The sequence below is a fragment of the Chrysochloris asiatica genome, unplaced genomic scaffold, assembly GCF_000296735.1.
Source record: "Chrysochloris asiatica unplaced genomic scaffold, ChrAsi1.0 scaffold00008, whole genome shotgun sequence".
Taxonomy (NCBI): domain Eukaryota; kingdom Metazoa; phylum Chordata; class Mammalia; order Afrosoricida; family Chrysochloridae; genus Chrysochloris; species Chrysochloris asiatica.
This window is the reverse complement of record NW_006408526.1, coordinates 17,207,393-17,220,945: the sequence shown is the minus strand read 5'-3', so window position 1 is coordinate 17,220,945 and position 13,553 is coordinate 17,207,393. Positions and strand designations below refer to the sequence as shown.

General features: G+C 36.5%; 1 protein-coding gene across 1 annotated transcript in view; it reads right to left on the bottom strand.

Moving 5' to 3' along the window:
- Positions 1-13,553, bottom strand: part of ATM (ataxia telangiectasia mutated) — a 136,138-nt gene that overhangs the window by 48,210 nt on the left and 74,375 nt on the right. Inside the window, exons 36-39 of the mRNA XM_006833800.1 lie at positions 12,491-12,668; positions 7,904-7,991; positions 3,744-3,899; positions 2,088-2,175 (exon numbers count right to left, since the gene is read on the bottom strand). Of these exons, the coding sequence (XP_006833863.1) occupies positions 2,088-2,175; positions 3,744-3,899; positions 7,904-7,991; positions 12,491-12,668 (510 nt within the window). The remainder of the gene's footprint in view (positions 1-2,087; positions 2,176-3,743; positions 3,900-7,903; positions 7,992-12,490; positions 12,669-13,553) is intronic.

Here is a 13,553-nt window from a genome sequence, read left to right as displayed (position 1 = left end):
TACTCTTTATGTTTCAGTATTCAATATTCTGGCACTATCTAATAGTATTTCACTGCTATTCATAAGATTATCAGTGGTAAAATATTCAGGAGTAGCCAGTCTCTCTTTCTTCGTAATCTGTCTTTGTCTGAAAGCTCAGCTGAAACCTGTCCACTGTGGTTGACCCTGTGTATTTAAAATACCCATGGCATAGCTTTCACAATCACAGCAACACGCAAGCCACCACAGTAGGACAAACTGACAGACGAGTGGTGGAGATTTAATTAAGAAATAAAGGTTTTTATCACATGCAAAGCAATCACTAAAAAATGAAAACAAAAAGAACTCCAGCCACAGCTAAACTACAAATAGAAATAAGTTCTATAAAATCTGGTTCTCAAAAAAGGAATTAAATAGAAATAAAGGCCGTAAGTTTTATCTGAAATAAAACTCAAAATTGTATAATATGATACTTAGTGAAATGTGATATGGATAAAGGAAGTCATGGCTTAGGGACTCAAAAATTTTAAAGATATTTACACAAGAATTTATTTAGTTTAAAATAATCTCCATAATACAAAATAATTTATATACAGTAGACAAAATGGTATTCCACAGAAAACTGATCAAGTAACTGTCTTAATATACTTGATCTTGTAAATATTTTATATATCCAAATTCATTGATATTGACATAATTCTATAATTCTAAAGAAAATATTTCTATTTAGAAAGCATGAAATCAAGCCCTTAGGGTTGGAACAATTAATACGTAAGCCTAGCTAGTGGCTGCGGAGAATAGCCCCCTAAAACTCAGTAAAGGACAATGAGACAGCAAAATGTCCAAACAGAAGGAGAAAACTCAGGGGAGAGTGGGATCAAAAGGGTAAACAGAATGTATTTCAAACAAGGCATGATCATAAGGTGCTAAGTGTTACTGAAACGTTAGGAAGAAGAATGAGAGGCGAACACCAAGCTTAAACATGATGGTGCCATTAACTAATACTATTTCAGTGAATGGAGTAAGAGAGAAGACGGAGACTGCAAATGTAAAAATCTCTTTTGACAGTGAAGGGAGGGAAGAGGGAGGGTAATACCCAAAAGAGAGCATAAGGAAGAGCAAAATAATTTTGTAAGAAAGGGAATTATTTTTAATGGGAGAGGTTTGAAAGCATTTAGAAGGATAAAGAATATAGTTGAAAGGGAGCATGGCATAATAAAAAATATAATGTTTCTGAGAAAAAGTAGATATTAAAAAGCACTGTAAGGAATAAGCCTTATATCTAAGGCAAAACTGCTTCTCACCTTTTAACAAGAGGGAGAAAGAAGGTTAGAAGAGGAGCAGATGCAGGAAATTTCTGTTTGATAGCACAGCATGGTATAATACCCTGGTATGGCACTGTGGGCTAATGAGCTGGACTACAAAGTCAGTTTGAACCACAAGATTGGTGGTTTAAGCTCAGTAGCCATTCCTTGGAAATCCTATAAAGGATCGCTATGGGTTGGAAGTGATTCGACAGCACACAACAACAACAACAATTTTCTTCAAGAAGTAGCAGGCAAGCAGAAAGCAAAGGCAGAGAGTGTTTAGAAGTTGAAGCAAAAGTGTTGAAGTTGAAATTGTTATCGTAGAAGAATGAGATGATCAGAGGAGTTCAGTAAGAATGCCAGATACTGTTATGGACCAATTTCAGATTAGGCATTAAGGAATTTCTAGCAGAAGTAACCTATTTTGAGACACGACACACAATAAATAGATGAACAAAAAATATGCTTATATAATTATACACACAAGTATTACTTAAGGAATATGAACAAGGTTCTATGAAAGGAAATACATAGCATCAACTCAATTTATGAGATAGGTGGTTTTCAGATGCAGGAACTCAAGGTTAGAAAGGTTAAATAATTTGTTCAAGATTATGTAACTAAATGGCAGAGTCACGATCAGAACTCATAATTTTCTACTCCAAGGCCTGCCTTCAAACAATGCATGCATTTATATATATAACATTCTGTCTAATATATGACTTTAGTTTTAAAATCAAGTGACACCTACACAATCTTCACCAATAGCATTATCTAAGTAACAGGCTTTCTAATATTTACCTGTAAACTTATTCCAGTTTCTTCTTTACTTTTTTCACTCAAACTAGAAATAGTTGTACTCTGGCTTCCTTCTTCAAATGTAAGACTCCTAGTTGCCACAAGAATACTTCTTTTAATAAAAACATTCTATTTGAAGCTTGTGAACATAGATAAACACTACAGACTTTGAAGGAAATAACTAACGAAAGTCAGAAAATAAACTATTTATACTTTAAAAGCAGTATCCAAAAAATAAAATACAACAACACAGTATCATGTCTTAGACCTAGGATAGAAAAGAAATATATGTTAATTATTTGAATGAGAACTGAAGTCCTGGTGTGGTGCTCTAAGATAAGCACTGGACTGCAAGGTCGGTTTGAGCCACCAGGTCAGTGGTTCAAATCTAACAGAAGCTCCTTGGAAACCCTACACAGGGTCACTATGAGTCAGAACCAACTTGACGGCATTTTAACAAAAACATATGTGGGAAGGTTGTATGCCAAAACATGCTTATACAGAAAGTGACTGGCCTGTTAAAAATTACAACAGACTATAAAGATTTACAGTCTCGGAAACCCTGTAAAGGGTTGCTATGAGTCGGAACTGACTGCACAGCACATCACCACCACCATTCCTCCTTAACCCCAATCAATTCCTAAATATTCTGTTAGTAGTTTTATCTGAAATTCAGGTTCATGAGTAATCACAAACCACTTTAGACCACAGTAAGACAGCATTTAACAATCAATAGATTGAGAAAATTAAGTCTGCTAATACCAAGTATTAAGGAAGTGGGAGAGTAGGATCCACTTACTTCAAGATAATAAAATTAATAAGTGACACATGCTGAATGGGTATGGGAGAAGAGTGAAGAATACACATATATACTCATGTGGAATCCTGGTATGTGCTGTGTGACAACGTACTGGACCACAAGGTCGTTTTGAATTGCAAGGTCAGAGATTCAAATTCACCAGCTGCTCCTCGAAAACCCTACACTGGGTTGCTGTGACTCAGAACCAATTCGGGAGCACTTCACAACAACATATACTTAAATATCCCACCAATACATGAGTTTGAAAGAGCACATTGGTACATGAATATTAAATTACCTTTGGTGCAAACACAACTATGAATGCGGTGGAGCATACAGTGGGAAAAATGATGAAAACTTCTTAGACATTATCATACATCTTAAGGCAATGAGTAGCTGGGTTTGTAGGCTCAGGACCATAGTTTCAGAGGACACCATAGTTAATTGGCATAACATTGTCCCCTAAGACAATGCTCTACCTCCTACTTTGGTTGAGTAGTGTCTGAGATATTAAAAGCTCATGAGTGGCCATGTCAGGTGCAGTTACTGGTCTCTCCATGTGCAGAAGACAGAAGAGTGAGAAGAAGTGAAGATGCTTGGAATAAATTAGTCCAGCGAAATACAGAGAAAAACAAGTACGGTCTGTGTCCATCCGGAACTTGCTATCTATAACATTTACAAGCAATTGCCATTTTTGCTATTTCAGAGTACTATTATTATTTTAAATTTCACACTCAAAAAAAACTTATTAAAAATGTCTTTTAAATGGGACTGGGGAAAGCATATCTTTAATATGTATCTTTATGGAAACACTGTTAACATCAATTTAAAAAAAAAACAAAACTTCCAAATTCCATTACCTTTTCTCTTGATCACCCATGTTTTTCTGATCTGCATAGATTTCAGCATAGAGTAATGCTGTAAAGTGAGCAGCACATGACTGAGCTACCTTGGCAACTTCTAGATAATTCAAATCCAGCCAGAAAGCATCATCAAAAACTGTTCCTGAGAAAGGTCTAAAAAAATTAATTGAGCAAAATATTAATGTCTATTTCTTTAACATGGTTATTCAAAGAAAAGCACATTAAATACTAAACAGAATTCAAACAAGTGGAACCACATGTGATGCTCACTTTTCATTGATTTTTGTGTTTGTGACTTTACCTACTCACTAAAATGTATCTGTAACTGTAAAACCCATACTCAGGTTGTTTTCATGGATCTGCAGAGTAGTAAAAAATCTGAGTTGCCTAATGTGGTTATCTCTATCTGAGATAGAATAGGGTGACACTCTGCTTTGTTTCAGCTCTCATACTGTAAACAAGTTCCCTTTGTAAGATCTCCTTGTAAGTGCTGATGAGTCAGTACTGATTCATAGAGACCCTGTATAGGGTTTCCAAAGAGTAGCTCGTAGGTTTGAACCACCAACATCTTAAGTGCCATATTTTTCACACTTTTGTGCTTTTTTTGTTGGTGATTTTACGGTTTAAAGTAGACCCCAAGCATAATGCAAGGAACCCTGGTGGTGTAATAGTTAAGCGCTTAGTTGCCACAGAAAGGCTGGCAGTTTGAACTACCACCACCCACTCCACTACAGCAAAGATCTGGCAATCTGCTTTCTCAACGATTTCTACCTAGGGAATCCTATAGAGCATTTCTATTTTGCCCTACATGGTCTCTATGAGTCAGAATCAACTCAACAGCACACGACAACAATGACCAGGACAGTGCTGAAGCACTGGCCAGTGTATCTAAGTGCAATAAAGCTGTGATATGCCTAATGGAGAACATATCTGTGCTAGCTCTGTGTCCTGTGGCTTGAATTATAGTGTTGCTGGCCATGAGTTTACTGTCAATGAATCAGCAATATACATGAAATAAGAAATCATTAAACAGAAACACAAATAAAACAAAGCTGTGAACTGACTGGTTGATGTAAGTATTATGACAAGTGGCTCACAGAAAACTAGCCCTGCATTTCCCCTAGGAGCAATAGCTCAGTACTCACTAATTCAGAGTAGACAGTCATGCTAGAGAAGACACTAACACAAATATACAGACTTCACTGCATTTTAGGAAATATGGCTGGATAGTCCTATTTCTCAATCTTTTTGGATCACAAACCCCTCAGAAAATCTGGTGATGGCTATATCATTCCATACAAATTTGAGGTCCCCATCTGCCCTCCACCAAGGTATCTGTGGAGCATAGCCTAAGTTTGTTTATCTAAAAATAAATTTTATAGAATAAATATTATTTGCCTTGGATCACAGGCTAAGAACAGGTTTTGTGTTTTGTTTTGTTTTTCAAGAATAAGCTTTACAGATTAGCTAACAATAAACACACACAATCTTTCAAAATAGTCAATACAATGAAAATATTTTAGTTCTTCTAAGACACATTAACATATCTTTCCTACTGCTGCTCATTTTCTCCTTAGCTTAATGGCTAGGCTGAGTTATTTAATGAAAATCTTCTAATATGGTATACAGATGGAGTATATAGATATTGCGTAGGTACAGTGTCTATACACAACTGTATATACAAGTGCAGTGTATGCAGAAATGTATGTACATAGAAGAGGAAGGGATCATAGATAGTAGAGGGGTGAAGAACACTGGCTCTGAAGTAGGACACAGTTAGGTTCGTACCTAGCTGCATGATTGTGCTTAACTTTTCTAAGCCTCCATTTCCTCACCTTCTAACAAACAGGAATAACATGTATTTCAAAGAGTAGCCGCAATGACTAAATAATGTTTGTATAGCTGATGAAGTGCCTACCACACAGCAAACACTTAGTTGTTGCTATTATTTCTGAAAATCCTAAAGTTCAGAGAATTCAAATACCTTGCTGAGGTACAGGAATGTCAGGCATGTTTTATAGCCTGATTCTTTTTTATCACCCTGGCCACCCTTTACTGTACTGTAGACATTATCCTAATTTGAAAGACAATGAGAATAAAATTCAAAGACAGTAACTTGTCCAGCTCACAAACCTTCTATGTATCACACTTGGACCTAAACACAGTTCCTTATCCTTTCTTCTACGTCCCATTCATATTTTCTCAAGAAATCTTCTTTAAGATCTTTTTTAACATTAAAATGAAGAGTAATTATCTAAATCAGTTTAGTCCCTAAGTTCAAATATCAGAATATTTACAAAGTAAAACCACTTAAACTTATGCTTCTAATGTACTGCACTGGAGTCCTGGTGTGGCACTGCAGGCTAATGTGCTAGACTACAAATTCAGCTTGAACTGCAAGGTGTGCAGTTCAGGCTCTCCAGCCGCTCCTTGGAAACCCTCTACATGGTTGCTATGTGTTGAAACTGACTCAATGGCACTTAAAACCAACAATGCAATGCACTGGAATTAACTGGTATGAGTGAAGAAAAGGATTTATTAAATAAATTAACAGGGCAAGCAAAATAAAGAAGAAAATTAGAATTTATTTTAGATTTCTAGAGTTCCTTGAAGCATCGGAAACATTGATGAAATACAAACAGTGGATACAAAGTATAGTTTTAATTGGGCCCTATTGGTGGTGGTGGAGTCCTGGTGTGGTGCTGTGGGTTAATGCGCCAGACTGCAAAGCCATTTGAACTGCAAGGTCAGCAGTTCAAGCTCACCAGCGGCTCCTCGGAAACCCTATACAGGGTCACTATGGGTCGGAACCAACTTGACGGCACTTAACAACAATTGGTGGTGGTGGTAATGTGCTGTGAAGTTGGTTCCAACTCATAGTGACTCTGCATAGGGTTTTCAAGGTTGTAAATCTTTACAGAAGCAGAAAGTCTCATCTTTCTCCTGCAGAATGCCTGGTAGTTTCTAACTGCTGACCTTGAGGTTAGCAGCCCAAATGGTAAACAGTATGCTACCAGAGTTCCTTTGGGATCTAGTAGGACTTTTAAAAATGTAATTTATTTGATTGATCTATAACTATGTGTTGCGAAAATTTCAAATACAGAACTATATGGGATAAAAAGTTATGAACTCCCTTCTCATTGTCCTCCCAAAGGTTCTACTAGCACTTAATACATATTCTTTCATGCTTTTTTCTCTGGACTTACTTACCTAAGTGTGAATATGTAAAGGGCTTGTTTATTTTGTACATAAATGAGATTATACTAACACAGACCCTAGTTTTAAGGATAGGTTAAATATGTGAATGATTATTCCAAAACATTGAATAAAATAAAAGCTAAAAAATAATAATGAAGAGTAATAATTTGTATCTTCTCACATTGTGATAATGCCAACACTCCTCAAGCCCATGGTAAATTTGAAATGAATGACTTAGTTATTGTTAAGTGCCATCAAGTAGGTTTCCAAGGCGTGACTGGTGGATTTGAATCACTGACCTTGTGGTTAGCAGTCCAGTGCTTAACCTACAGTGCCACACCAGGACTCAGCAGTCACCATTAAAAGAGATTCTCCCAGCTACAGTAAAGCTTCTTATGGGCTTTCTCAGCAGAGGATCTTGTACAACATAATAAGGTAAAGCCATAACTTTCTAACCAGAAACAAAGACAATGAGAGTCATGCGGAGGATACAGAGGAAATAACTGTTTAAGATGTGAATGCATTTAAGTAAAAATGCATTTTCATTTTTATCCCATTTTTTCCATTCTTTACCAAATTGCCACCAGAGATGTTGCAAAATTTGGCAAAGATAACCGTGCTACTGGTACAGCTAAGACTAAGTGTTACAGTTTTGATGCTGATTTGTCCACACTGCTACCCTGAATTAACAGTTCTGGTGTGGCACTGCAGGATAGTGTGCTGGACCTCAAGGTCGGCAGTTCAAACTCACCAGCTGCTCCTCGGAATCCATTCACGGGGTTGCTATGAGTTGGAACAGATTCAACGGCACTTAACAACAACACTGAACTGAGATTATTAAAAGGAGATATAACCATCACACAAATTAAAAGTAGCACTTTTCAGCAGTTTGACCAGCAATAATATGCTGTACTTACTTCTAAACCCCCACATTCAAGAAGCAACACTCATTCCATTACCTCTTTTGTCTTCTCATGTAGTCCACAACAGAAAGCATTGTTCTTTGTGATTTTTTATCCTGACAGCCTCGGAAAAAGTTTTCTGACTCTGACAAATAAACAAAGATATATCTCCTGTCAGCCCTTAGAAGACTTACTTAAGTCTGTCTTTCTTCTCCTTATACGGTTGTCTCTTTATACATTAAAGGTTTTGGTAGGCAGTATCTAAGGAGCTCTGGGAGTGCAGTGGTTACAACTCGGGCTGTTTAGCTCAAGGTTGGTAGTTCTGAGGGAGAAAGATGAGGCTTTCTGCTCCCGCAAAGATTACAGACTCGAAAACCCTGTGCAGAGTCACTATGAGTCGGAAGCAACTGCACGGTACTTAACAACAACATCTAGCACAAAATTGTTCTTAATAACATGAATTGATAAATGCACTAAATGGGAATATATTTTCTTTCTGAAGAAAATATTTTGCTTACTAAAACAGATTCTACATTGTAATTCATACTTCTGAAGAGACTCACTTACTGATTCTATTTAGGATCTTTTATGCGCTAGATGACTCAGTAGTATATAATCACGAAAAAAATAGATTATTTCTAACCACACAGAACTCACTGATTAGAGTTCAAGAAACTCTTAACACAAAGCAAGACAAGTGCTATGATAGGGAACATTTAGAATGACATCATGAAGGTAGGAAGGAACCTATCCTGAACATGAAATGTTCCACAGGGGGGAGAAAACATATTTGTGGGCAGTAGTAATAGTATCTAAGATAACTGGAAGCAAGAAATGCCTTGGAAAATTAACTGAAAGAATTTCAACTGTGCTGAATCACAGTCCTAGAGAGTAGTAAGGATGTTTGGGGACAGAGAGAAGAAAAGGAGACAAAAGTTATATGGGACAGAAATGGTAGGATTTGATACTGTAAGAGAGGAAAAATCAAGGATAATGTCCAGGTTTCTGGCTTGGGCAACTGAGGTCATTCATAGAAGAGGTACATATTTGAGAGCGGCAGGTTGGGATAGTGCATAAAAATGACAAGACTTTATTTTGCCAGGTTTATTTTAGGACAACTGAGTTTGAGATGTACATGGGACATTCAGCAGAAGGGAGTGAGATTTACAAACATCAGAAAAGATACACTACTTTATTTAGTAAAATGTCCATATTTACTTTCCTATTCAATAAGAATTTTACACATGAAGTTAAAATTTCATTTAAGGTAAAAAAATACTGGCCCTCTACAAAGAGAGTTAATAAAACTGTACAATTTTAACTTCTGATGGTTGTGTATAAATACATATGTACAAATAATAAATATGAAAAAATCTTGACTATATTCATGATGATAAAAATTGTAAAGTTACTATTGTTATTGTTAAGTGTTGTTCAATCCGTTAGACTCATAGCGACTCTAAATAGAGCTTAAACCACTGACCTTGTGTTTAGCAGTCTGGTGCTTATTCTACAGCACCACACCAGGACTCCAAGGTTCCAATTTGTTGTTGACAAGTGCCGTCTAGTTGGTTTTGACTCATAGTGACCCTGTATAGTGTTTCTAAGGAACGGCTGGTAGGCTTGAACCACTGACCTTGTGTTTAACAGTCCAGTGTTTATCCCACAACAACACACTAGAACTTCAAGGTTACTATTTGTTATTATTAAGTGCTGTTGAGTCAGATTGAACTCACAGCAACCCTATATAGGGTTTCCAAGGAGCAGCTGGTGAGTTTTAGCTTCTGATCTTGTAGTTCCAGCTGTTCTTGCAGCCCAGAACTTATCCTACAGTACCACACCAACACTCCTAAGGTTACTATGTTATTGTTGTTGTTAAGTGCCATCAAGTTGGTTCTGATTCACAGGGACCCTGTATAGGGTTTCCAAAGGAACGGCTGGTGAACTTTAACCATTGATCTTGCAGTTCAAACTAACCTTGCAGTACAGTGCAGTAGCCTACAACAACATAACCAGGTTACTATGTTGTTGTTGGTATGTGCCGTGGAGTCGGTTTCGACTCATAGCAACCCTGTACAGGGTTTCTGAGGCTGTAAATCTTTGTAAGAGCAGAAAGCCTCATCTTTCTCCGGCGAACAGCTGGTAGTTTCAAACTGCTGACCTTGTGGTTCGCAGCCTGATTTGTAACCACTACGCTAACAGAGCTCCTTACCAAGTTACTATATGAGTGATAATATTAAATGTGGTATAAATAAAAATGTTCTTACAGTACTTTAAATTAGTATTTAGGAAATTAGTTAAATCTGTATTTCTTAAACTGAGACTAGTAGATATAGTGTAGGTAGTTTGCCAAGTTTCTATCAGAAATTTTATGTTTGAGTTTTTACTTCAATGCTTAAAGGAAATTTATATAAGCATATCCTAGTGTGTCGCTGTGGGTTAATGCGCCAGACTACAAAGCTGATTGAACTACAAGGTCGACGGTTCAAGCTCACCAGTTGTTCTTTGGAAACCCTACACAGGGTCACTATGCGTCAGAACCAACTCAATGTCACTTAATAACAACATCCTGATGAACTTAGGATCACAGAATGCGTATGTTTGCAGTTATACTAGTTTCAAATAGTATCTTTATCATTTTTGTTAACCAAACAGAAAAGGACATACATAAGAGATAAAACAGAACCAAGTAATACATCAGTGTCACCAAATGAAGGCTCTAGTAGTTTGAGTAGAAGAAATCAGAGAAAGGAGAAATCAAAACTTACGTTGAAGTGACCGGAACTAAAGTCAGGTTGGAAGGAACAATTTAGTTCCAGCAAAATGTTTTATACCGTTAAATCAATATTTTTATTACAATTATACTAATCTGGAAGTACAAGAAGTAAATATGTACTTTAGCGTAGTGGTTACAAGTCAGGCTGTCAACCTCAAGGTCAGCAGTTTGAAACTACCAGCTGTTCCGCAGGAAAAGATGAGGTGTTCTGCTCCCGTAAAGATTTACAGCCTCGGAAACCCTGTGCAGGGTCACTATGAGTTGGAACGGACTCCACGGTACTTAACAACAACATAAAATACATTCATAATATAGATTAAAAACAGAATGAGTGGAGATCTATGAAATTTTTTCCTATTTTTAACTTGGTTTGAAAATGGACCCATACGGACCCCTCAATACGCATCTATGGGGCTGTGGGTTAATGCACTAGACTGGCTTTAACCACAAGGTCGGAGGTTCAAGCACACACTAGCCACTCCTCAAAAACCCTATACAGGGCTGTTAAGGGTCAGAATCGACTTAACGGCAATTAACAACAAATACTAGTATATGTGGAAGAAGCTCTGGTAGCACAGTAGTTATGAGTTGGGCTGCTAGCCTCAAGGTTAGCAGTTCAAAACCACCACCCGTTCCACAGGAGAAAGATAAGGCTTTCTACTCTCGTAAAGATTCACAACTTCGGAAACCTATACAGGGTTGTTGTGAGTGGAAAACCAACTCCACGGCACACAGCCACCACCACCATAGTGCATGTGGAGTCCTGGTGTGACACTGGAGGATAATGTACTGGACCACAAGGTCAGTTTGAATCGCAAGACTGACAGTTCAAACCTACCAGTCACTCACTGGAAACCCTATACAGGGTCAATATGAGTCAGAACCAACTTGACAGCACTTAACAGTAATAACAGTATATGCAGGTCCTGGTGTGGCGCTGTAGGATAAACACTGGAATGTTAACCATAGGTTGGCAGTTGAAACCTATCAGCCACTCTTCAGAAACCTTATGCAAGGTCACTATGAGTCAGAACCAGCTCAATGACACTAAACAACAACAACAAATAGTATTATGTCCCCAATTCCTAGTAAAATTTCTCCCGTCATGTGGAATACTTGATATATTTCCAACTTATATAGCATGGAAAGAAAGGAAATGATAACGTTAAGTAAACGGTAACCAAATCTTCATGTTATATAAAGCTGGCAAGATATATACTAAATGTTAACCAGTTATCCTAGGTCCTAGAATTATGGGTAATTTAATTTTTAAAAAACTTTATATCAACTTTTTCCTTATTTTCAAAAGTAAACATGAATAACTTTATAATAAAAAGTTGATTTTAGAAACAAGTTGATTAGATCTCCAAAAATATTCTTATTTCCCATCACATACCACCTGCAATATCTGACTGCATTTATTTATGTGTGTGCATTTGTCATTGCTAATACAAAGGCTCCTGGCTTACAAAGACTACATCTTGTTCACATCCATGTCACCTATGTCTGACACAACACTGAATTCTCAGTTAGTTGCCTCATTATTAGTAGTCACAATTTACTGAGTCAACAGTATACCAGGCATCATCCCAGGTGATTTACATGCATCATTTTTGTTATCTCTATTCTAGAGATGGGCAGTGTGGTAGCTCTATAAGATAAGTGCTGGACTGCAAACCAAAAGGTCAGTGGTTCCAGCCCACAAGTTGTTCAGCACTTAACAAAAATTCTACAGATGAGGAAACAGGAAACAAGGTTATGGAATTATGCTTGCATAGTGTCTATAACGGAGTTCAAACTGAAATCTATCTTTCTCTAGACCTAAAAAGTTAACAGAATATTAGAACTGTAACAAACTACGAAAATACCTGAATCCAAATTTGCAGGGGTTGTGGATCGGCTGGTTTGTGAGGAATGTCTGAAGGAGTTGGTGAAAAATCCCTGAATATGTGCAGAAAGCAGATTTCTCCAAGTTTCATTTGAATCTTGCAGCAAAATATCATGAATCAAGTATGGAAGCACAGTCTGACAAAAGTCAGTTTTCACCTAAAATATACAAACACATTCAGACATTAATTTGAGTAAAATGAAATATATATATTTTTAATTTCCAGTCCCTGGTATTGACACATTAATTTTGTTATTTTTAATGGCAAATTAATCTATACCATGAAATCAATGTACAAAAAACATGCTAAAAACAAAATAAAATGTGTGCTAAGTACAATAACGTAACTACTACAAACACAATTTTTTAGGTGAAAAGTATTACTAATAATAAAAAAAAGCTTTTAGATTTTTTTCATAAGTTAGAAAGATGAACTTTTGATTTCTGAGTATTTTCTACATTGAGAAGTATTTTTTTCATTCAACTGCTTATTATTTTCTTAGAGATCAATTTCTGGGTATGAAATTTGGACAACTTTAGTTAAAATAATGTCACTACTATAAACAATTTTTAGTTGAAAACTATTATTATAATCAGTTTTTTAAATTTGTTATAAAGTTTAAGAGATAAGATGAACTTACGTTTTTTGTACATTTTCTACATTCATTGAGAAGTGTTTTTTTCCCCCAAAATCTAAATGTTAATTTTTTTCTTAAAAAAATCAATTTCTGGGTGTAATATCTGGATAACTATCTGTGATGCACCACAAAGTATAAAAAGGGTATTAATATGTATACTACATTAGAACAGTAATTAACCGAATTTTTTGCCGAGACACCATCTTTGTAACTTCATCATCTACCATGCACATGAGACAGATTGTAGATCATCAATTGCATACTTTTTCCTTTTCAAACTTGTTGTTGTTGTTGTTAGGTGCCATCGAGTTGGTACCAACTGATAGCAACCTTATGCACAGCAGAACAATTATGCACAGCAGAACAAAATACTGCCTGATTCTGGGCCAGCTTCTCTATTGTTGC